General features: G+C 40.7%; 1 protein-coding gene and 1 long non-coding RNA gene across 2 annotated transcripts in view; one reads left to right on the top strand and one right to left on the bottom strand.

Moving 5' to 3' along the window:
• Positions 1 to 20,262, bottom strand: part of pappa2 (pappalysin 2) — a 100,771-nt gene extending 80,509 nt beyond the window's left edge. The window contains exons 1-4 of the mRNA XM_034105450.2: positions 19,248 to 20,262; positions 9,688 to 9,920; positions 8,558 to 8,785; positions 7,827 to 8,425 (exon numbers count right to left, since the gene is read on the bottom strand). Coding sequence (XP_033961341.1) covers positions 7,827 to 8,425; positions 8,558 to 8,785; positions 9,688 to 9,920; positions 19,248 to 20,214 — 2,027 coding nt within the window. The 5' untranslated portion in view covers positions 20,215 to 20,262. The remainder of the gene's footprint in view (positions 1 to 7,826; positions 8,426 to 8,557; positions 8,786 to 9,687; positions 9,921 to 19,247) is intronic.
• Positions 1,248 to 15,989, top strand: LOC139435618 (uncharacterized). Its single transcript, XR_011644845.1, has 3 exons — positions 1,248 to 1,323; positions 15,285 to 15,364; positions 15,904 to 15,989. It is a non-coding gene; the product is annotated as an uncharacterized lncRNA (long non-coding RNA).
• Positions 20,263 to 26,631: the final 6,369 nt, after the last annotated feature.

The raw sequence follows: 26,631 nt of genomic DNA, 5'->3' as shown, positions 1-26,631 counted from the left end.
CAGAGTTCGAGGAGGGGGTCTCGGGCGGACGGCCCGGGGGCAAGGCAGAGTTTGAGGAGGGGGTCTCGGGCGGACGGCCCAGGGGCAAGGCAGAGTCCAAAAAGGGGCGAAGGCCACAGCGGGCGAACCCAGGGGGCCGGGCACGAGGGCAGCGGCAGGAAGAGTCAGGGGGCCGGCCTCGAGGGCGAAGACCGCGGCTCTCAGGGGGCCGGCCTCGAGGGCCAAGACCAGACAGCTCCGGAGGCCGGGCAGGAGCCGGTGTCGACCGGACAGGAACCGGAGCCGGTGGGACAGGTGTCGGCAAGATCCCCCACGGAAGAGGACAAGGAGTTGGCAGGACCCCCGGCGAGACAGGTGATGTCGAGGCCTCCAACGAAACAGGACATGGGGTTGGCAGAGCCCCCGGTAGAAGAGTAGTCGGCGGGACCACCAACGGGACAGGACACAGGGCCAGCAGGACTCCCGGCAGGAGAGCTGTCGGCGGGACCTCCAACGGCACAGCACATAGGGTTGGCAGGACCCCCGGCAGAAGAGTAGTCGGCAGGACCTCCAACGGGACAGGACATGGAGTTGGCAGGACCCCCAGCGGAACCTCCAACGGACCAGAACATTGGGTAGGGACTTGAGAGGGGACTCGAGAGGGAACTCGAGATGAGACTCGAGAGGGAACTCGAGAGGAGACTCGAGAGGAGACTCGAGAAGGTACTTGAAAGGAGACTTGAGAGGTGACTGGAGAGGGAACTCGAGAGGGAAATGGAGAGGTGACTTGAGACGGTCGGTACGCCGACAGGACACGGGGTGCTGGAGTCGGCCGGTACGCCGACAGGACTCGGGGAGCTGGCGTCGGCCGGAGAGCCAGTACTGGAGCCGAAACTGGAGTCGGGACCATGGCTACTGGGGCCGGTACTGCAGCTGGAACCATGGCTGCTGGGGCCGGAACTGGGGCCGGAACCATGGCTGCTGGGGCCAGGACTGGGGCTGGAACCATGGCTGCTGGGGCCGGAACCATGGCTGTATTGGCCGGAACTGGGGCCGGAACCATGGCTGCTGGGGCCAGGACTGGGGCCGGAACCATGGCTGCTGGGGCCGGAACTGGGGCCGGAACCATGGCTGTATTGGCCGGTTCTGGAGCCGGAAACATGGCTGTGTGGGCCGGCACTGGAACCGGAACCACTGGAGCACGGGCTGGAATCTTGGTCTTGCGTCTCCTAGAGATTCTTTAGAGGAACCGTGGGACTCCCAAGGCCTGGTCATACCCCAGGAAAGGGTTAGAGGCTTCGGACAAGTCCTCAGGACAGCTTGTGAAAAGTTGTAGCCACTCAGGTAAGATGCTCCTGAGCCAGGGCTTGCGAGCAACCTCCTGACGTGCATCCTTCAATGCAGCCCCTCTACCCCGTCTAGATGAGGCGTTATTCCAAGTGTAAAAAATGTACTCCGGAGAGTACCCAAGACATTCTGCCTGTAGAGCAAAATAATCAAAGTCTGCTGAGTCCAAAATTGGTCGGTTCATTCTGTTACGGTTTGCGGAAAAGGTAGGACCCAAATGCAGACTATAAAAAGGTAAAAGGTCTAGAAACAAAAACGAGCTTTATTTAAAAGCTGATAAACATAAACATGGCACGAAAAAACACAAGTAGCACAAGGTAGCATTAACAAACAAAATTGACCGTGACCAACATGGAGGGAGACAGGAAAGACAAAACAATGAACCGACACCGAACACAGGAAGAGACAAGACTAAATACAGGGAGGGGTAATTACAAGACGAGAAACAGCCGGGCAGGGGAGGAGAAACACAAGGGCCAACTAAACACACCAGGGAAACTAACGACAGGAGGAAAAACACAGGGAAAAGGACCAGACAATAAACCCAGGAGGAAAACATGACAGGGAGAACAGCAAAACACCCAAACCTAGACATAAAAACGTGACATAACATGAATATCGTGACACACACTGTAACTTTTGGAGCTTTGCTTTTGAAAATCTGAAAAGCAGAGCCCTTATTTATGGAAGTCTCTCATGCAAAAAGATTCTGCATGAAACCAGATCAAATCCAGAGCCATGATAATTCAGGCCAAGGACCAGACCGAAGTTTTGTGCAAAACAACAGAGTAGAGTGCTGTCTGCTGTCCAATATTTTTCATTAGTGTCCATCTCCTCTCTGTGGGTTACCGAGCCCAGGCTGAGCCGAGGGAACATCTGACCACAACATGTACCGAACCTACTTTTCTCCTGTCTGCCTCACTGGGTCTATCCCACTAACCTTGTGAGACGATAAGACATACATTAGAGACCACACAGATGCAGATTAACTTTTAACTAACTGAAGCCTCCAGGGAGAGTCAACAGAGCACCAGATTATTTTCCAGCAACAGCCTGTTTCGCACTCACAAAGCTGCTCAAATCTACACCTGGAAGCTGCACAGTCCTAATGCTGGCCTTTTAGAGCTGTCCAGTATAACTTGACAGTTGAAAGTTAAGTGACTTGCTCAATGGCACCTTGTGTTTTGGCTAAGGATGGTGGTAAAAGCTATGAACTTCAGAATACTTTAATTATGTAAGCCTTTGATCTTCTGTTCAAAAGCATGCTTAGCCATCTTTGAGCTGATGCATACGTCAGCAAAAGGTACAAACAGACATAACGGATTGTAGCGATTTGTTTAGGACTGGGGCCCCTCTTATATGTCTCCTTGTTATTTTCTCAAGGAGAAATAACATAGGAATGTAGTGGTTATACTACCATACTACTTAATGGAGGAAAAGAGATCGCTGCAGGAACTGTGACATCTATGATACATAAAGCTACCGGCAGTGTGGATAAATTAGAAGCTAATCTTCAATTTCCCATACAATAGTATCATTGTGTTTCCACTAGTTCACTTTTGTAAAACCCAACAGTCATTTATATACAGTTTAAGTTTGCATTGGTTACTTGGACTTGGGTATTGGTTAACCAAGTTCCTGATTGACAGAATGAAATACCAATAACCTTGTGTTGGTATTATTTATGAATAAGACAGTAGGCATTTCCTCATCTTAAATCAAATGTTCCCAAGGTCATGACCTCTGCCTAAGGCAACGCTTGAGCATATATCAAGTTTTGTGTGTCCTTTATTCATAGCCCAGCTGAAGATGAAATTATTTTACAACAAAGGTTTTCTCATATTTGTTAATAATAAACATGATTTGAAGCTAAAGGAATTGGGTTGAATAAGGAATAAATATCCAATTTGTGATTTTAAATAAGTGTTATGTAGATAGAAAATGTTTATCTTCACTTAAATTGAAACGTTGGGATTTGGATTATAACAAAAGTTGTAATCCTTTAAAAAAGCTACTAGTTTAAAAAACATGAATACATATTTGCATTAAGCTGTCACACTCTGTCAACTCTGGACACCAAGCGCAAAAAATAGCTCTCGCTCCCATGTTCTGTTTCCCAGTGGCCAAGTGTAAAGCTTGTGGTTACAATTTGGATTAAGAACGGGGTCTTTAAGAGCCTGGGCCGACGACTTCATGGCGAGACTTCATGCATGCTATTTGGAACTCTGCATGAGCCTGTCTGTCAGACCAAATAGAAGACAGCAGGCTCCCGCTCTAGTTGTTTAGTAAAAATGAGTGTGTACTTTGGCCTCTTCACCCACCATCCCCACTTCACAGAGCCCTGTTTAAAACCACTGGGGAAAGTGAGAGTACCAATTTGTAGATGTAGCATGTTGAGCTGTTCATTGCAAATCCCTGCTGAAGTACAATTTAGCGTGCTGAAGCAGATATTCACCTCATGGGGAGAAATTAGTGGCAGTTTATGCTCTCCTTGCCTCTGGAAAAACATGTTCTCCTGACTGGCTGATATATGTATACCCCTGGTGCTTTCACCACTCTGTCAATCTTACATTGTAGCCCTTTACACTTTTCTTCTGTCTTAATATACATTGATACATATAAATGGACCGGTCAGTTTACTGTATATTCAAAAAAATATATGGGACATGCAACAACATACTTCTGGAAACAATTGACTTAAAATCCTCTAAGACAGTAATGTCAGATTTCAGGTTCCGAGTGAGCTGTGCGGATACTAATAACGCTGCAGACCGCTCAGTGGTCAGAGAGAATACAAACTGAAATCATAACTTGGACAACAAGGGACATTGTGTACAAATCAACAATTGCTTTATAGCCAATAGTCAATAGCGACCGCACATTTTGTTTATATACAGTCAACCTAAATTTGACTAAATGGAGGGGGTACTATCTGCATGCAAAAAGGAAGTTGAGAAAAGTTGATAGCAAAAGTAAATTGAGCCAAGTCGTACAATCTAGAGTACAATTTGGCATAATAAGACCCTGTCAACTAATGTTTATTTTCCCTTTATGTACAAATATAACACTGTGACACATCTGCAGAAAGAGTTAAGTTTCATTCGAAGTAATTTCAAGGTCCCCTATTATACTGTTTTTCCTCAATATATTATAGGTCTCAGATATATACAAAACATGTCTCTGAAGTGTTTGGCTCGAAATGCCAAACAGATTGCAAGGCAAGGCAAGTTTATTTATATAGCACCTTTCAGCACCAGGCAATTCAAGGTGCTTTACAAAAATGAACGACATTCAGACAAAGGCATTTAAAAACAGTAAAAGATAATAAAAGAAACATTAAAACAAAAACAAAAAATGAAAGACATTAAGAAAATGGCATTTAAAATCAGTCATTAAAAAGAAAAGCTAATAAAATAAACATTAAAAGATAAAAGTTACAGTGCAGTCTAAGATATGAATAGTTCAATTATTTCGGTTCTTGATTTTTAATTTATTCACAGAACCTCCCTTTGGAAATCCTAACATTTCCGTCCCGATTGTTAATTTAGACTGATTGTTTTCACCATGTTATGCTCGCATGACATCCACAATCGGACCCTCAGGAGGGTGTACTAGCCCCCTACTCTGCTTTGCGTTCCATAACAAAGTCTTTAAGTGTTACCTGAACACCCCGTGTTACCAAAACACTATTTTTCACCAGTCGGTGATGTGCTACGACGGATATCCCAAATATCCTACTTTCGTGCAGTCCCTCTCATTAATGTCATGGAGTTGAATTACGTTTAAATTTAAAACATTAAAAGAAAAAATACATGGATAAAAGTTACAGTGCAGTCTAAGATATGAATAGTTCAATTAAAAGCAGCGACAAAAAGAAAAGTCTTCAGCCTGGATTTAAAAGTATTCAGAGTTGCAGCGGACCTGCAGGTTTCTGGGAGTTTGTTCCAGATATTTGGAGCATAATAACTGAACGCTGCTTTACCATGTTTAGTTCTGACTCTGGGGACAGAAAGCTGACCAGTCCCTGAAGACCTGAGAGATCTGGATGGTTCATAATTTAGCAGGAGGTCAGAAATGTAATTTGGGCCCAAACCATTCAGTGCTTTATAAACCAGCAGCAGTATTTTGAAATCTATTCTTTGACACACAGGAAGCCAGTGTAAAGACTTCAGAACAGGAGTGATGTGATCCACTTTCTTAGTGTTAGTGAGGACTCGAGCAGCGGCGTTCTGAATCAGCTGCAGCTTCCTAATAGATTTTTTAGTGAGACCTGTGAAGACACCATTGCAGTAGTCCAGTCTACTGAAGATAAAAGCATGGACAAGTTTTTCCAAATCCTGCTGTGACATTAGTCTTTTAATCCTAGATATATTCTTTAGGTGATAGTAGGCTGATTTAGTAACTGTTTTAATGTGACTGTTGAAACTCAGGTCAGAGTCCATGACTACACCTAGATTTCTGGCTTTATCTGTTGTTTTGAACATTGCAGGCTGAAGCTCAGCGCTCACTTTTATACGTTCTGACTTTGCTCCAAAAACCATTACCTCAGTTTTATCTTTGTTTAATTGGAGAAAGTTCTGACACATCCAGTCATTGATTTGTTCAATGCACTTACTCAGTGTTTGAATTGGAGCATAGTCTCCTGGTGAAATTGTTACATAGATTTGTGTGTCATCTGCATAGCTATGGTAACTTATTTTGTTGTTTTTCATTATCTGAGCCAGTGGTAGCATGTAGATGTTAAAGAGAAGAGGCCCCAAGATGGAGCCTTGAAGAACCCCACATGTCATATTTGTCAACTCAGATGTGTATGTACCTATAGAAACAAAGTTGTTTCTGTCCTTTAGATAGGATTCAAACCAATTTAGAACTGTTTCCGAAAGTCCCACCCAGTTTTCCAGTCGGTCTAGTAATATGCTGTGGTCAACAGTGTCAAACGCAGCACTGAGATCTAATAATACTAACACTGAAGTTCTGCCACTATCTGTGTTTAAGTGGATGTCATTAAAGACCTTTACAAGAGCAGTCTCAGTGCTGTGGTTTGGACGAAAGCCTGACTGGAACACATCGAAACAGTTATTTAAATGCAAGAAATTACTCAACTGTTGAAAAACAACATTTTCAATGATTTTACCTAGAAATGGGAGGTTTGATATGGGCCTGTAATTGTTCATTACTGAAGCATCTAGATTATTCTTTTTTAAGAGCGGTTTAATGACTGCAGTTTTCAGGGCCTGTGGAAAAATACCTGAGTGAAGAGATGTATTTACTATATGAAGTAGATCTGAGGCCATGCAAGGCAAAACATCCTTGAAAAATCCTGTTGGAATAATATCAAGGCAGCAGGAGGAGGATTTCAGAAGTTGTATAATGTCCTCTAGGTTTTTATCATTAATCTGATGGAATTGTGTCATGGTGTTTGAATTGATATTAGGTGGACACATAGACAACACATTTGCTGTTCCTGATGCAGAGGCACTGACTGCTTGTCTGATTTTCTGAATGTTGTCAGTGAAAAAGGAGGCAAAATCATTGCACGCCCTGGTGGATAGAAATTCAGAGGCTACTGACACTGGGGGGTTAGTTAGTCTGTCGACGGTAGCAAACAAGGCACGTGCGTTGTTTTTGGTAATTATGTCAGAGAAGAACGATTGTAGTGCGTTTTTCAATTCCAAATTATAAAGGCCAAGTCTCTCTTTATAGATTTCAAAGTGAACCTGAAGATTTGTTTTTCGCCACCTGCGTTCAGCTTTTCGACATTCTCTTTTTTCTGTTTTCACGGTCATGGCCTTTCTCCATGGAGATATTTTCTTGCCAGACACTTCCTTTACCTTAGTTGGAGCAATGGCATCTATAACATTTTTAATTTTTGAATTCAAATGATCTACTAGCTCATTTACTGAGATGTTAGCAGGGGCAAGTGTGGAAGAAAAATTCTGAGTAAACATTTCCCTAGTATTTTCAGTTAAATATTGCTTTGTGGTTATCTCTTTTTGAACATTTTTGTGAACAGAAATAGAGCTCTCAAAGAAAACACAGGAATGGTCAGAGAGTGCAACATCAGTCACCACAACCTTAGAGATATGCAGACCCTTTGAGATAATTAAGTCCAGAGTGTGCCCCTAATTGTAGCATCACATAAACCCCTCTGTTTCAGCCCTGTTTCAAAAGTGCTGATTCTCTGTCTGTTACTTGAGATGAAAATAAGGAGCCACGCCCAACGCCCCTCTGAGAGATATTTGGTTAAAAATAACACAACGGTGCTCTAGGAGGAGATTCAGGTGATAAAATCTGATCAGCTCATTTTCAGACAGGTTTTTATATAAATGGATCAGGACAAAAAGAGCAAATATTTTTTCCTGAAATGTTCAGAATCTCTTTACACTGAGGGGACACATGTTTATGTATAACAGACATGAAAAAGTAAATGTTGCATAATAGGTGACCTTTAACAGAGACCAAAAAGAAAAAACTACACGTTAGAGCATTTGGAACCTCACCTGTCAGGGGACTCGGGATCGAAGCAGGTCTTGAGGACGTCAGTGACCCCCGGGTCACAGCAGTCTCCATCATCGTAGTCATAGTGTATACTATTGCACTCCATGTTACAAACTCCATCCTGTCTCTTCCAGTTGTAGCAGAGTCCCAATCTAAGGCAGTCCCCTCCGTCATGGCCTGTCCTCGGGTGGTCGCACTCAGGGTCACATTTGCGGTTCCCAATCTTCCCAATCCGACAGTTGCTGAGGATAAACCGCTCTCTGAAGCTGGAGTTTCTGACAGTGTGCACGCTCAGATCCAGGGTGATGTTGTAAGGGCGGAATGCCTCAGTTAGAGCCAGGTGCTGAAGTTGGATCTGGGCTTCAGACACGGTGGGATTTCCACCAGAGTCATTGCAGAGGTTGACAATCTGGTAGCGAACTTGCTTGTTAGCACGGAGCTGCCAGTTGTTGTTGTAGCCGGAGATGATGTCGGTGTTGTCGCAGGGTGTCAGGCCACAGGGTGGCGGCAGGAACGGGGATACAAGTTCTTGTTCAGGGACAGGAGTGGTGATGATTGTTGGATGGAGGCCAACTTTGTTAGGAGTCCATAGCTGTTCCACCTCAAAGTAAGAAGTAAAATAAATACATTTTATTACTAAAACCAGACCAGTTTTCATATGGAACAACTAAACACGGGACAAGTTTGAGAGGAAAATGATTTTTTGGGGGAAAAAAGAGATATAGTTGATTACATTAGTGAAGTCAGCCCACATTGCCACCAATGGCTCGCTTTTATCAGTTTGAAGTGGCCGCTTTAGCAGGTCCTCATGAGAGCGGTCATAGCCCCACAACACCACACCCCCTATGTGGCCCCTGAAGCTGTTTCCCTGATCCGATTGGTTACTGCCGAGGAATAGGGTTCTGCATGTCTTCATGTAAGGACTGTAGAGATTCCCCGACTGATGACTACTCTCTCCCACCTGAAAGGACAAGCAGGGGAGAAATGACAGCCAAACAATTTAAAAGGGGCAGAAAATAAATGTCTCTCCCTTGCATTGTTACAAACATAATACCACGAGTTATGTTCTAATCAAAAGATCCTAAAATTATTTGACTTCCTAAAAAGTACATATTTAGCATTACATAACCCAGGGTTTGCAGCTGCTGATTTTACATGTCACTTGAGAAGCTCTCCATCTGATTGTCAACAAAGTTAAGGCCTTTTACATATTTTCTCTATTCCTTTAATGCTCCGATTGGTTAACACTACAACAGCCTGTTATTAATAAGGCGAGCTATCCAAAAAACAACTACATTGCCAAGATAATTCAAACACTGTATTTGTTACAATTTTTTTAAATTATTGATCAATTGAGAATGGCATAATTAGAAGCTAATATAGTCTCTTGCTCTGTCCTATTTCAATTTTTCTGAAACTGGCATGAAATAAATTGGATGATGAATAAATAAGCATTTAAGAAAAAAGGTCATCTTGAACTCAGAAATGTTTGACAAAATAATCCAAACTAAAGACCTGCATACTAGTTTTTTCTAGGCTTTCAACCACGTAACTATGTCTTCATGAGTTTGAGTTTGCTCAGTTGTCATGGAGACTGATCTGTTGACAAGCAAACTAAGTAGCTGTTCTCTATACATCTATGTCACGTTTAAGCATAAAGACGATTATGTAGCTTGGGAAACAAAATAAAGTCCATGTGATGTTGGTGAAAGACCCAGAGAAATCTAGTAGGTGGACCTTGGGCTTGGATTGTGATGTCACTATACCATCATGGTATTTCAGTGATCATTTAGTTGAAACTTAAGAGGTAAATGACCAAAATGTGAGCCAAAGTTCGACCACCAAAACACTCAAATCACACACCTTAGCTCCATCAACATACAGGGTCATGTTGTGGCCGTTGTAAGTAGCCATCAGGTGAGTCCAGGCGTTGGCTCGGTAACGCTGGTGGCTTAAGACAGTGGTGGATTTTAAAGCTCGGTCTGTGCGAAGCATGAAGTAAAACCGTGCGTCTTTGGCACTGGCGGGTTCCACAGTGCGGACACCTACCGACCAGCCCTTCTCACTTAGTGAATGGGAACAGTTGTCAAATACACCTATGGGAAAGGGGGAAAGTAAAATATATTATAATATATATTATTTAATAAGAATACCAGTAAAATTCAATAAAGCAATTATTATCTGGCAGTGTCCAAGGACTAATTCACAATGAGCTCATAGCCTTTATGAAAACACACAAATAAACACACAAACAAGCAATCTTTCCAAGTGTTTGCGGTCCTGAGGACTTGGGACCCCAGAGTAAGAGAGGCTGAGACATACAGAGAATAGACAGAGCCAGATATAGTAAGAGAGAACAGAGAGGGAAGGGAGGACGGAGGTATTTCTCTCAGCCAGGGCAAGGCCCTTGTGTTTTCATTTGCTGTTGCAACAGACACACACAGATCCACATCTGCTCCCCAGATGTGTTTCACTGGGACAGCGTGGGGTCAGGGAACCCCTTCACCCTCCTTAATGCTCTACTGTATGAGTATGTGTATATGTTTACATGACTATGTGTGCGCGAGTGTGAGAAGTGGGAAAACTAAAACAAAATATCCTTTCCGAAGTGAGCCAGGATCATGGTTAAGCAATTCATTCAGTTAAAGAAAGCTGTCGTTGGGAGGCTAAACAGTAGCTGGGTCAAGTTAATTAGATTACATTGTACTACCAAATGTAATCAAACAAATACATGTATACCAATCTATCCATACATACTCAGAAACATTGAGCACAATATAATATATAAGGATAAACTTACAATGTTGCGCCAATTGTATTAGCCATTTGAAAACGTCTTTGTTCATCTTAACTAGCTAACTGAATGAAGAATTGTTTCTTATTCAAATTAAGCCAATATGTTATTTAAATGTGTATATTCATTAAGTAATAATAATTCTACCAATAATTGTAACTTACTTCTATTTGGGTCACAGACGAGCAAGGGCACCAATGTTTAAAATCGACTTATCATGCAACATCACTAATCCACAGTAACTCACGAAATGCTAAACGTTAAAATATTGGACTAAGTCATTAATAAACCATCAATCATCCAAAGGTGACAAATTCACAAATGCAGTTATATACACTTCTTGGTGATACGTGTCTGTATCACAATTTAATCTCCTAGGAAATCTGTTGAAGTTTGGCACAAACCAGGAGGAGGGCGTTGTTTAAATGAAACAAAATTGAGCTAAAGTTTTCTGTGTTTCATGCAACAGCAGATGGTCATGGGGAAACTGCCAACAAAGTGACAACACTGCGTTTGCAAGACGAAACATCAAGGTTATGGGAAAATGTGGTGTTTAGGTTGTGAGACATTTGCAATACCACAAATATTAGTTTGAGGATACTATTCATCTCTCTCCTGGTCTCCATTAGGAACTAATGTTTTAAAGCTGCATTATATTTTTTGGGGGGCAGCGGAAATAGCGGAAAACACAATATTAACATAAATGTCTTTCTAAAACTGTTATTGCAAATATGTCAGCAAACAATTGGCTATTTACACCTTAAGCAGTCTGGAAGCAACATTAGCATTCACTTGGCGCCATGTTTCTGGCAATGCAAGTCCAATATTGACTCTGATTCCGTTCCCAACAGGGGAGAGAAACCTCTGGCTGTTAAGCTACTCCGCTATTAGCATGGCGCTAATATTTCTGCAGTTTGGCACTTGGTGGCGGTGTCAGAGATTTTCTTTTCTTTCCTTGAAACATGGTTGATGAAAGTCATAGAGAAAACCTCTTAAGACAATTTCAAGACCAGAAAACTAAAACAATGGGCTTAAAGGCAAATATTTTGTAAAGCTAAAAAAACTCCAGAGTTGAGCGATCATTTTCTGAGGTTGGTCACTACCAGGAAGCCCTCAGTAAAATATATTATATTTTTAACAATAACTGTATTTTAATGCATGAAATGCGTTTGAATTCTCAAGTTTTCTATATTTAAGCAAGTTGTCAAATGTTTTAAACCTTTATCAACATTTGAAAAACCAATCATTTTTTAAGACTATTTACTTTCTCAGCATGTGTCACCCCATCACAACAAGGGCCTTCATTTGAACCAGTTTTCGAATAATATCATTTAAGACATTAGCATAAATGTTGGCCAAATTAAAGTACATTAATCAATACATAGTACTGAGGAAATTCATTAATATCATTGTTTATCAAGCACTCACTGTAACATATACAATAACATGACAAAAACAGAATGAAATGTACAAACAACAAGACAACAAGTGACCTTTAGAAGTCTAACCAATATCAATGTCATGTCTAGCAGAAACAATAGGAGTTTGTTTTTCACTGTATTTGTCAGATTCCTTCAGAACACTACAAAGAGAAAGACCCATGCCACAGAATTCCACCCTCACATAAGTAAGCAATGAGGGGGAAAATGTAGTTGAGTAATGGAGTGGGCACTTTGATCAGAGTAAATGTGAGCCAACGTAACAGTTTGGGGTCTCCCTCACTATCTGGACAGCTGTGGTCCTGCACCGTCTCGCTTTTATCCTCTTGAATTTGTTTGATGTAGGTGTTGTCCTGTCAAATGTGCAGCTTTTCAAATGTGACATTCACTTTTAATGTCGAAAAACAATGATTTCCAGTTTTGAGTGAAGAATACAAATGTAATTGTATGTTATGATAAAAACTGGTTTAAAAATAATGTTATGTCATCAGATAACTCACTAGATTCATGTGGACGTTTTTGTTTTTTATTCTTCTAATAAAGGCTAACCATTTGGAGCCTGGCTCTGTGTTCAATTGAAAGTATAAGCCTTTTTGTACACAATTAAATACAATTGGGTTCAGCAAAGAGTAAAAGAAGTCGATGACTATTTCCCAGATACCAACACGACCCTATAAAGTCTTGATTTGTCCCTGTTAGATTCCTAAACCCAAACACATTGAATTGACAATCATCAACAAAAGTAATTATATAAAACTGAGCAAATCCTCTTTTGCTTGAGTCACCATGTTGGCAGTAAACACCAAACAGAGTAAACCCTGGTTGAACTCTGTTTGACCTTTCTGGTGAAAAGTAGGCTCATTTTTTCTTGGAAGCCATTTAACACTAACGTCACACAGCACAAGTGATTGCTGTTAAAAAAGAAAACCCTAATGTTATTAGGGTTAGTAGATATAGTATAGCTGTCACAAGTTATTTGCAATAACATACAGCACCATAAGTGTCAGAATATAATCTAGGATACTTGAGAACTGGGAAAGAACAAGCAGACAAGGAGAAAAAAGTTCTGATACTGATCAGTATAGTTCTCAGATTGGGAAAGTGTTCTTGGAGAAAAATAAATGAATATATCTCCCAAATTCTGTCATGGGGCATATATCCCCAACACAGTGTGAGGTCATGAGACTCTGCTTACATCTTCCAGGGGGGAACTTTAGTAAGAAGCCAGATATGAGTTTTACTAACACAGAGAAGTTTTAAGATATTTTAAGTAGTAAAACCAGAGTGTGAACACACCCAGTAAAAGTCAACATCTTACTTTTCAAACCTTAGTTATTAGTTTTCGTAGTATCAAATATATTACAAGGCAAATGTGCCAAAGTACCAAAAGAAAAGTAGAATGTTCCCTGACAGTGACTAGGCTACTAAAAGGATGTATTTTGGGACTAATTTGACTGTTGCCTTGTATGTTTAAGGATGTTCAAAGTTCTGCTAATTTTAACTATTGCTTACTTAAACATGTCATCTTTCAGTTTAGGGGAGACATACCAAATAGAGATACTTGTTATTCACTGGACTAAAAGGGTAGGTAAAATTGTAATATGGAAAGTAACTAAAGCTGTCGGAGTAATAAACTACAACATTTCATATTGGCTTCTGTGATGTAGTGGAGAATAGGTATACAATTGCATACAATTGAGATATATGAAGGTAGATATGGTGCAAAATGCGAGAGCGTGTAAAACCTGATGTGAGCACTTGCAGAAAAAAAATCTGAGCTTGTGTGCATACATTTACACTTGTATAAAATATCCACGTAACTGTGAACCAAATGTACACTTGTATAAAATATCCACGTAACTGTGAACCAAATTTACACTTGTAAAAAGTATCCACGTAACTGTGAACCAAATTTGAAGTCACAGAAGAAAAAAAAAAGTGTTGTAGCTTGTAGAAATGAAATGAAATGTTCACTTGCAGAAAAATACATATTTTTTAAAAATATTTTCCATTACAATTGCAACTTGGCTATTACAACCTCTCAAATTAGTTGTGCCCATTACTTTGAATATTATTATTGTGATTGAGGATTAAATCCGCTTTGAAGACCACCGTTTTATATCGTGCAGTTTAGTGGCAAAATAACGTCAGTTAGCCAGCTAACGCTAGCTTTATTGAGTTTATGCTAGCTAAACAAGTAGTGGTTGTAGTCTATACAGCAGTAATTAATATATTATAGCCTACTGCTTTGGCACTAACGGTTGATAACCGTTTATGAAAATAAAACCAATTGAACTGTACTGAAATAATGACAAGTTTTATAATTGTCTTGGGCTCCTGCTGTGTTTTTAAAGCCTTTGTAAATTATCCATGCTATTTAGCTAACGTCGAAGTAGTGTATGTGAAATCAACCTCACAATAAGATGTGTGTATATTACAATTATTAATGTCATATTTCAAGATGATTACTTAGATATTACAATATGGTTCGTTGAGCTGGAGTTCATTATTGAGCTTACACGTTAACGTCAGTCATCTGAAGAACAAACCCAAACCTTGTTCTTTTTATTAATTGCATTACCAAATGGGTATCAAATAAACAGTAAGCATTGGTAACACAACTTCCTGTTACGATTATTGTGTTATGTCACATTTTCTATGTCTTGGTTTGGGTGTTTTGCTGTTCTCCCCGTCATGTTTTCCTCTGGGTATATTGTCTGGTCCTTTTCCCTGTGTTTTTCCTCCTGTCGTTAGTTTCCCTGGTGTGTCTAATTTCCTGATTGTTTTCACCTGTCACTCCTTGTGTGTCTCCTGTGCTCATCAGTGTCAGCCCCGCCCCTGATTGTTCCCACCTGTATCTAGTTACCCTGTGTTTAAATTCCCCTGTCTCCCAGTGTTCAGTGTCAGTTCGTCTTGTATCATGACCTGGGTCACCGGTGAGTGAGTGAGTGAGTGAGTGAGTGAGTGAGTGAGTGAGTGAGTGAGTGAGTGAGTGAGTGAGTGAGCTGTCTGTCCAAGTTCTATTCGTTATCCTTGAAATAAAGGTATAATCAGTTTAATCTGCATTTGGGTCCTGCTTCCTTCGCTCTACCGTAACACTTCCAAAGTTACAGTAAAATAAAAAGGACCCTGACTCGGACAATACACAATCCAACGTGTTCAACAGAAGAGAATCAGTTATATTGTTTGTACACATGGTTCTTTACATATATCTCTGTTTGTTTAAGGTGTCCAGGTGATGCAGACAGGCTGGACCAGAGAGTGAGAGACAGAACTGGACTCCTCACAGCAGTGAACTTCAGCTCAGGTACAAAGACTCTTTTTTTCATACTGTACAAAGAATCAAGAAAGATATTGGTTTAAATAAATGAAGTATTGACTTTAATACACTGATATACATTCCATTAAACTATACTAAATACTAGATCACCTACACATCAGTGAAGTTGAGGGTTTTTTCCATGCAAAAGGTTACATTTAGATGTTAACAAGCAATATGACTTTGTCAGCTTTCTAATTTAATGTATTGAAGGCAAAGTTATTTAACACATGGTGAGAACTGCTACTATTTATCTCTCAATATTGTCTGTAAAAAATGTGGTAAAAGTTATTCTTTCAGTGAGACAACAGAGCAAGCTTCTACAGTTCCACTACGTTTTGATAACAGTTAAATATTATTTTGATAATAACATATATTTCATTGTTGATGAATTTCATACTGTTCATTCATAATCTGATTACAATTTATAAAAAAAAAATTATATCAACAGCCCCTAAACACACCTCTTTCATAAATAACACACTTGTTCTGCAATAATGTTTTATGTTTCCTGTAATTGTTGTTAGGAAAGGACATGCCTGAAAGACACGACTCAGCATCTCCTCTTTCTCTGAGGGTCAAGAAGAACATCCAAGAGGAACATTAAAGGCTGATGTTATGAGATTTTAAGACCAGTACAGGACATTCACTAAGAAACTACTTATATTGTGAAAACAAAGATCTGCACACCGAATATTTTTGAAGTCTATCAGGAACATAATTTGTTTGACGCTGCCTGCATCTCAGAGAAGGGGTGGTTAGTCAGGCTTATAAAGTGTGGCGAAAAACAGTCAGCTGATGGGATGCATCTATTTCCACATCTACACTCCATCAGCTGATTATTTCTATTTGCCTCGCTTTATGAGCTTCACATCACTTGTGCCTTGTACCGCAGAGTTTGCAACGTCACGAATAAATGGGGCCAATCTTCAGTCAGATGTGAATGTGTAATCTAACATTTTCAGTAAGAATAATGGACAAAAGGAGTGCAAATACAATTTATTGAAATGTGAACCAAAAGTTAATCAAACATGTTTTAAATAAAAAGCACATATGGACAGAAGGTGTAAACCTATTAAATGTATACGTAAACACATTTAGTCAAATAACGTGACAGACTAGGCCTGTGCAGGTGGTATCAGCTCCTCCATCAGGCCTGGTCCTCCTCGCTGATGAAAGACCCTCAGTCCTCTCCAAACCAACAGACAGGACGTCCATCACACAGAGGTTTCTCCCTGAAGCCTCTGCAGCCCTCTGGACACCATGCTATCTCAATCCGTCCACACTGAATATGAGAGGGGAAAAATGAAAATAATAAATGCTTTAGACCAGGGGTGGGGAACCTCCGGCCCCCGGGCCGTATACGGCCCGCGAGACAATTTGGTACGGCCCTCGAGGTAATTTATAAACACACGCAAAAAAGAAAAGAAATCTAGACTGCAAAAAAATTAAACAAGCGAGTGCCTGTTTTTCCTGGCCACGGTCAGGGTCCGTGAACACAACACGAGCCTAACGTGTCATCACGTGGTATATGTCTCGTCTGACAGGGGTGCTGACAGAGAGCACCAGAACTTGGCTCGGCACTTCAGATAAGGAGCCGTACACATGCCGCAGTTTCTGCGTGGCTGTGTCTTTAGCTGAAAGCCCAGTGGCGATCTGTTTATCTGTCATACTGACCATACAGTCAATAACTGTGTTGTTATTAGCATCTGATTAGCTAGCTATGCTAACGAATACAAGAAGCTTTTTCTACAACCAGTGAGGTAAAGGCACATCTTTATATGATCATTATAGTTATAAAAAAATAAGAGAATAAAGTAAACAGGTATAAAATACTATATGACAGTAAAAAAAAGTTGTTATTAATAAACAAGAATACAGTTTGAAAGGGGAGTGATTTGTAAAATATCCATAAAGAAAAAGTAAATATGCTTACAGTTCTGTTTCATCTGGGTGTTGAGAGATGTTTCCATAGATCTCTTAATGTTGCTCTCAAAGTGCACCAGATTGATGCTTTTAACTTCAACATTTAAAGAAAAATCTTCCCGGGAGGAGGTTAGGTCCCCCCCCCCCCCCCCCACTTAAATCATGTCCACATGGATAGGAAACTAAATACATTTGCACATCTTTCTGTTTTGGTGGTCATGCCACAACCGTGCACGTGCATGCATACGTGAGTCATGGTAAAATATCTGGATTAAGAAATTTTTTTTTGCTTTTTCTTTGCACAGCATGAAAGAAAGAAGAAATAAATGGGCTGTGATGTTAGTTTTTTTAAGCAGAGGTCAATAATTTGTACGGCCCTCGGAGGATGTTGAAAAAATGTAAATGGCCCTTGAGAGGAAAAAGGTTCCCCACCCCTGCTTTAGACAATAAGAAATATAAAGTTAACTGTTGAGTTACTCAGTTTTTTTTAGATTATCAATACTATTACTGTATAACTAATATCTCAGGTTAAGAGGCACATTCAAATAAAGATTGGTCTTTAAATACATGTTGTCTTTTGAATTGTTTGTCTAAAGTCAAGGATCTAGAACTGGTACTTAGTTGTAATGATACAGTCTGGTTATTATGCTGTTTGGAGGAGGCATCAGAGTACTAACTAGCTACCATCACATGTACCTTAGCTTGACTTAAATGTATTAAACGTATAATTAAGTGATATCAAAATATAAATAACTAATGTCATGCAAACATATTAATATTTGCTTGATTCCAGAGTTGAATTTAGCACAATTGCATACAAACGTGAAGGGATTTTAAGATTCTGAAGTCTTTGTTCTAAATAAAAAAATAGCATGGATAATTTACAAAGGCTTTAAAAACACAGCAGGAGCCCAAGACAATTATAAAACTTGTCATTATTTCAGTACAGTTCAATTGGTTTTATTTTTCATAAACGGCTAGTAGCAGCAGTAGGCTATAGTATATTAATTACTGCTGTAGACTACAACCACTACTTGTTTAGCTAGCATAAACTCAACAAAGCTAGCGTTAGCTGGCTAACTGACGTTATTGTGCCGCTAAACTGCACGATATAAAACGGTGGTCTTCAAAGCGGATTTAATCCTCAATCACAATAATAATATTCAAAGTAATACTGGGCAAGTAATGGGTAAAACTTACCGTTGATTGACGCGCCATGTCAGCGGTAGCGACACGAACCGTTAGCGAACCGTTAGCCCCGCAGTCATCCGGTTCGACCTGACTGTGACTGTGACTGACCCAAGCCTCGTTGTTCTGATACCTTCGCTCCAACCCCCCTCCCTCCCTCCCCCCACATCTACAGGTGAAAATTACTTTTGCGACACATTTATCGCAAGAAGTGTAGCAAAAGTCAAGACCGCAGATTCGTCAATGTATACTGCCACAGAGCAGATTCGTCAAGTTGTAATGACTGATTTGAGAGGTTATAATAACCAAGTTGCAGTTGTAATGGAAAATATATTTAAAAAATATGTATTTTTCTGCAAGTGAACATTTCATCACTAAGTTCATTTTTTTTCTACAAGCTAAAAAACTTTTTCTTCTGTGACTTCACATTTGGTTCACAGTTGCGTGGATATTTTATACAAGTGTACATTTGGTTCACAGTTACGTGGATATTTTTATATAAGTGTAAATGTATGCACACAAGCTCAGATTTTTTTTCTGCAAGTGCTCACATCAGGTTTTACACGCTCTCGCATTTTGCACCATATCTACCTTCATAGAGATATGCCTTTACAAGTAACATAAGAATACAAGTGCATTGAATGTGTAGAATATTTAAGTACAGTGGGTCTATTTGAGTAATTTGGTGCTACTTGTACAAAATACATTCCACATCAGTTCGTGTCTATCATGCAGCTCATGCTCCGTTTTCACCCACCTGCTATGACTGCAGGGTTGCTCTGCCCTCCCTCAGGCTTCACCCACAGCTCCAAGCTGAACTTGGCCCTCGGCAGCTCCACCCCTGCAGCCGGTTTCACCTTCAGCTGCTCCCTGCGTCCACTGAAGTACAGGGCAGTCATCCAGGAAGGGGGCACCCTTGGCAAGGGACTCCCCCAGGGAAGGGAACTCCCGACAGGCATGTTCGCGGGCTGTTCCTCCTCCACCACTTCCCCGGAGTAGTCCTCGGTACTATCCTCAATGTTATCGATGGAGGACTGCTGGTCTCCATCTTCCTGCTGCAGCCTGTAAAGTACCAGGAGACCCCTGGAATCTGTTGAGCTGTCGGGGAAAACTTTCTCCCAGCTGGAGTTACCGTCTTCCTCGTACGGAGACGCGCCACCGAGGCTGCGAGTGACCCTCGAGCGAGTGCTGCGGGAGGGCTTCGTGTGGCCCGAGGAGGACACGGGTTTCCCGGGGTCTTTAAGGAGAGGCTTTCCGGGCTGCTGCGTGGTGCTTTCAGTGACATCATTTGTCTTTCGCTTGTCGTTTGTGTGGCTGTCCTCAAAGTGCCGTCCGGTAACCGTATCATATCCGTCCCCAGCACTCTCCGCCACATCCTCCCCCGCGGCAGCGACCCGGTGGACCCCGGTGTGAAACCTGCTGCACCCTCCCTCACAAACCGAAGGAGCGCTCTTAACACTGTACGGCTCTCTCCGGCTCGTGTGTGTCCTCGGACGGACCGCTGGAGGGCGGTGTTGGGACGGGGAGAGGGAGCGGGGTTGCCGCAAGGACCTCCAGACGCCGGACGAGGTGCAGGGTTCACCTGCTAGCCTGGAGAGCTCACTGTCTGCCCGCCGGACCATACTGCGCTTGTACCGGCTCATTGCATCGGAGCGAACCGGGCTGAGCAGCCACGTGTTAGTGATGAAAACAAGAAATATAGCCTGTAGTCTGATGAACAACATTTTTTCAGGTTAGGAACAGGTTTTTGTCGTTGTTTTATTGAAGACCAATTGGGGGACGGGGACGGGGGGGGGACGTTTTAAGCTCTTAAAAAGTCAGCCTCTGGTTTCCAGGTCAGCAGCAAGAGGTCTCACGCCAATTCGCCAAACTGTGGTTATTAGATTTGTTTGTGTATATTTACTGAGTAATAAAGGAACATCTGTTTAGGCTACCGAATTAGAAAATGTATTTATTGTGGTAAACAAATTATAAAAATAATCAAATGTCAAATAAATCAGTGCATTCGAAATGAATCAATTAAAGAAAGATGTTGTCACATTCTTGAACTTATTGGATATTGAGGTTCTTTGTATATGTTTTGTATTGATTTTGAATAAAGCAGACGTTTAACAGCTGAAGATATTATTTTCTCTGATTCTGAGTTCATCCAAATCCTTTCTTCACGCAGCTGCAGCACAGTTATGCACTTTGCACGAGCCTTCTTTACATCTGTGTATTCCGCAAAATATCTGTAGCGTGTTTAAGTTTCTGTTTACTTCTAGAAAAAAAATGGTATTTATAAAACTCCTTTCTGCGTTTTAGTAAGCCAAACAATTATGTTTAAACGTCAGGCTGATTTCAAATCTGAAATAATCAGAAACAGAATTGTTGTTTTTTATAACCTAAGAGGGCAGATTTCAATTCCAGGAATAAATCAGGTAAAATCTGATCATTTCAATTCACACTGACTTTGAATAAAGCCTCTTTTTTACCTGACCACAGCGGGATCATTCAGTGCGTCCTGATCCAAAATATGGCTGCAAGGTGAATCAGAATAATGAAAAAAGAAAAGTCACTCCAAACTCAGTGCAAAGTGCCAGTCCTTAACTAGCTACCATACTTGTTGAGCAGAAGCTTTTTCCTTCTAAAAGAGGGGACACTAATATTAGTCCATTAAATCATAGCTCGGCGTCTGCGCGTCAGCTCCTCTTGGTTTTTGTTGTGCGTCTGTGTGCGCCTCAGAATGACTTGCTGCTCCTCTGCATCGGTCCGTGCAGGAGTAGTAATATCCTCCTCCATTCACTCCTCCATCTCTCTCTCCCTCTTCCCCTCTTCCCCCCTCTCTCTCTCTCTCTCTCTCTCTCTCTCTCTCTCATTCTCTCGAGTCTAAAGTTTTTTTTTATTATCAAGGAGCCCCTGCCCGCCCTGACATCACCGGTAGGGGAAGTGCGGGTGGAGGTGGTGGAGGGAGGAGAGGGTTGCAAGGGGGGGGGGGGGGGGCTCACACTTGCGTTTTACAAGGGAAATCCTCTCCTCTTTCCCCTGCCCAGTCCTGTGCTGAACATCCCTCTTGTTGCATATGGGCAACACAGGAAGGAGGCTATCAACTTTATGTATATTATTCTTGTCCTGATCTCATCCATCCATCCATCCATCCATCCATCCACCTCAAGTGAATGTTTCCTTACTTCAGTAAAAGTAGCAGCACATGAACATAAACACATTCATTAAAGTAACTTCCATTTAAAATGTTATTAACAGCAACCTGCAGTGGCAAGTTTTAACGAAGAAACTACAATGTTGAGGTACTTGAATATTGTACTTTTTTAACTTAAATTCATTCATATGACAGCTTTGGTTACTTTGCATGCAGAGTCTGCATGCATGGATGTATACTATATCCACTGCTAGGATTAAATTAAACAGAATAAAATATAGCTAAATTAAGCTCCAACTAAACCATTAAACCACTATGATACATTTCTGGTTTGTCATGGAGGACTTTTACTTGTAATTAATTATCTTTAAATTGCAGTATACCCACTTTTTTTTAACTTTGAATACTTCCTAAAATTGGTAAAATACTGTTAAGCATAAACATAATAGTGTAAGTTATGTACACAACAAAAGTAAAGGTAAACAACATAATATATAGTGGTTTTAATGGTTAATGGTTCTTTATATCTGTTTGGAGATATTGGGGATAATCCTTGTCATAGTTCATTATTGGTTTTAAGTATAACATATTAATGTATTAAAGTAAATGTCTGTGAAAATCTAAAAATCTCTAAAATGTGGTAAATAAGTCTTACTTTTAAAAAAAAAACATAGAACAGTGCTCAACTAAATGTTCTAAGTTACTTTCCACCACTGTGTCATGTCTTCTTAATTAGAGGCTCTACTGTCAATCTGGCAACAGATGAATGAAGGTGGATGTGGCTGACACTCTCTCACTCTCTCTCTCACACACACACACACACACACACACACACACACACACACACACACACACACACACACACACACACACACACACACACACACACACACACACACACACACACACACACACACACACAAAGGGGGAGAGGGAAGAGAGATTTGAGTAACCCCTCTTCCCTCTCCCCCTTTTCCACCCCTGTTTCTCTTTTTCTCTTCCTTTTTCTCCCGCCCCTCTTCTCTTGATCTAACTCTTTCACTCACTCATGCTTCGGCACCCTTTAGTGGTACAACACGGACAGGCACAACATCTGTCTCGCACATGAAAAGCTTTTTTGTAAGCTTTTTTATCGTCAAAATATGCTACCTGTCTATGCCGTACTGTTCTGCTCAAGTTGACTGAAAAACAGGGTGAGGAAGCATCGGCTGAGGGGAGGGGATAAAAACAGGGGAGATGTCAGGATAACTATATATGGAGGGATTTTAGACTGAAGGTAAATATACCACAGATTATATGCAACTCGCTTAGTAGCTGTAAACAAAACTTGCATTCTCTTACGGAAATTAAAAAATGTTCCTCAGTAGCTCCAATATGTTCTCCCTTGCTGTAGAAGGCTGAGAGAAGTGGTTAAAAGCTCCCAAAATAAGATATGATACGATAATATGAAATACGATACGATACTACAAAATATGATAAGTAATATAATACGATGCAATAAGATGCAATAAGATGCAATAATACTTTATCGTCAGATCAAGTCTAACATTTTTCTTTTGCAACATCAACAAGGACAAATATTTAAGACAAGATACACTGAAACATACATTTAACAAATTAATAGCCCTTGAGGTACTTTTTATTGTCTTCTGTCAAACTAACTTTTCCCAGGTCTGAAAATGATTCTGGTTTCTTTTACCTACTAAGAAATAGTCTGTTTGATTCCACTCATTTTGGGATCTCACAATCAGTAACAGTCTGTTCACCATTTTCTATTGGATTTTTTAAGAGAGAAATACTCTCTATTAAGTCCTGTTTATACAGCAGAAGAGGCAACGCTGTATAGAGCACTTTATAAGAGAATCTAACTTCAGTAGTTGTGTGCACTAATTTGCTACCATTCTAGTATCATCCACTTTTTCACGTGGGAAAAAAAAGTGCATTTTACTGAAAAAGTTGCGGAACCCCATCATTGTCTGTCTTTGTGTCTCTTCAAGCCAACAAGTCTGTTTTTGTAACAGATGATATATGGATTAATATTTGGACTCATGAACAATAACATGCAAATGGGTAAAAAAATAGCTTTTGGCAATGTGTGCCGGCCCTCCTAACTCAAAAGACAGGTGCACTTACTGTGAGGTTTCCAGACACTGCAAACAAAATCTATACTCATATTGAAGGGGCTTTAAAACTTTGTAGCTTTAATATGCAATCGGCTGTTTGTAGACTTATGCCACTTGAAGATTGTTTAAGTGTCCTTTTGCGAGTTTAATTAAACAATTGTGTGGATGTTGATGTCAAATATAATTTACATATTTTATCTTGATGCACTCACTCTTTATTTAAGAGATAATTAAGAAAGAAAGTGACCACTCTAGGCAGCTGTTGTTGTTCCACACCTTTTAAATGCTGCCCCTTCTTCTCCCCCAGACCCCACTATTTTTGTCAGACTCAATTTGCAAACAGAGGCCTGGCTCTAGAATGGAGATGGAGATGGAGGAGGCCGCTGGCAGTTATGGCAGGGGCCCCGAAGGGGCAAAAACGGTTCCTAAAGAGTGGGAGGCAGGAATTCCACAATCCTAGCCTGCCTGACTGAGAGGGATCTGCCTGCTAAACATTCAGCTTTTTCTGCTGGCCAAGTGCCCTTTGAAATCCAGCTGCAACTGTGTTGGAAGAAGAAAAAAAACGAAACAAGAGAAAACGGAGGGGTGGGTTTTAGAGAAAGCAACAAAAAAGGGAGGGAAAAGGAGGATGAAGGAGAAGAGAAAGAGAGGAAAAGAGCGATGTGCATAGTGTGTGTGAGTGTGTGTGTGGTGTGGGGTGTGTGTGTCTGAGAGAGACTCTGAATGAGCGTGCTCCACCGGGGCCTCACCCCCCGCTGTAAGAGACCTCCACAGATTATCCCTCATCTGAGCTTGTCGGTCTTGACCCCACCGAACCTGAGGCCCGCTCTCTGTTTTCCCCTCTCTGTTTCACACACACGTTTTCCCCACTCACTCAATCACTCTCACACACACACACACACACACACACACACACACACACACACACACACACACACACACACACACACACACACACACACACACACACACACACACACACACACACACACACACACACACACACACACACACACACACACACACACACACACACACACACACACACACACACACACACACACACACACTTTCCTCCACACACCCTCATTATTTTCTAAGTGTCACTCACTCTTTCTCTTTTTTTACATTTCTGCCACTCGGTAACCTCCCGACGCACAACATTGCCGTCCATCCGCCACAACCACCACACACACACACATTCCCCAAACACGCGCGCGCACACACACACACACACACACACACACACACACACACACACACACACACACACACACACACACACACACACACACACACACACACACACACACACACACACACACACACACACAACCTGGTACCTCATGCAAAAGAGGGGGGAAAATCCAGGCTGATGTGCAGGACAAATGAGGAGGGGAAGAAAGAAGAAAAGACGGAAAGCTTTTCACCACCACTGGTATAAAATAGAAAGGGGGGAGGGATAGGACTTGAGGGGGGGAAATGCAACACGATGTACATAGTACTGCAGGTGTTTGGCTCAAAGGGTCTTATTCAGAGTCCGTTGTTGCATGGGGTAATTCAGGTGTTCAAATCATAAGCTATTACTGATATTTCTGTCCGACTTTATAGACACTTATTATTTTTATTTTATTTTAAATCTTACCAATCAATCTGCATTGTGTTATCCTTCTTAAACAGTTTGTTATCCTTTATACGGAAAGATCATTTAAAAAAATTAAGTATGGTGGACAACGTTCTCAGATCTTTTAGGCTACTTAAGTAGCAATACAAGTCCTGCATTCAAATAATACTTAATTATAGCTTCAAAAGTATCAGTATCAACATACAAGAAGTAAAAGTACTTATTCACGACAACAGACTAGATGCATACATATTATATTGGATTATAAATATGAATGGATTGTTTCGTTTATTGTTCTTCGACCAATGGATCAATAAGGTAATGTTTTAACTTGAAAAAAGGTTTGATAATTTGTATAGTTATATTTTGAATCGTAAATATAAATCTTCAAAGTCATTTAAGGTATCGAATGAATGAAAGACACAACATCATTTTCAAATGAATTAGGATGAAGTAGAAGTGGAAAAGTGCAGAACATTGAAATACTAAAGAAAAGTACAATTGTACTTAAATTGAGTACGTTTACTTTCCAGCACAAAAAAACCATTTCCCAAATTACAGTGTTATCTTTTTTTGAAGTATATGATTTTATTGTAATGTATTTAATCCAATAAGACCAAAATCTGCTCAAATATAGAGTATACTTCTTTTATATTTACCAACACAGAGAAAATCATCCTACTGTACATGGTGGTCCTTTTTAGGAAAATTAATCTACTTTTCAATGTATCCAGTAATTTTCCCCTTGCTAAAAAAACCTTATACACATCCTAACTGAGCTTCATAAACTCCTTCTGCAAACAAAAACATGGGAAAATCCATGTTGTGCGTGCCTACATGGAGGACCCCTTATTTGTCCACGTGGAGGTAAAATTGGAAAAGCAAGTAGCAGGCTGGATAAACTGTGAGTGTGAATAAGTTAGGGCTCCTTAGGTTTTATTTGCGGAGCTGCAGGTGGATACTTGGATGACACTACACTGTTTTTCTTGGCTTGGTTGCTGGCTGCACTTTATGGAAGTGACCTACCTGCTTGTTTTTGATGTAACGGCAAAATCATCACTCTGAAGTATGACATTAATTCCAATAAAGCTACAGACTTGTAAAGCTCAAGCTCAATATTCTGGTGTTTTTCTGTTGATATTTTCAGTTTGCTGATATATTGGCCTTTTATGAACATGCAACATAATTAAAGTAGGATACATTTTGATCAAATAACAAATAAGTACAGCTCTTTACAGTTTCTTTATGTCATTTT

The sequence above is a fragment of the Pseudochaenichthys georgianus genome, chromosome 17 (assembly GCF_902827115.2).
Source record: "Pseudochaenichthys georgianus chromosome 17, fPseGeo1.2, whole genome shotgun sequence".
Taxonomy (NCBI): Eukaryota; Metazoa; Chordata; class Actinopteri; order Perciformes; family Channichthyidae; genus Pseudochaenichthys; species Pseudochaenichthys georgianus.
Note: the sequence above shows the minus strand (reverse complement) of the source record. Positions and strands in the feature narration are given on the sequence as shown.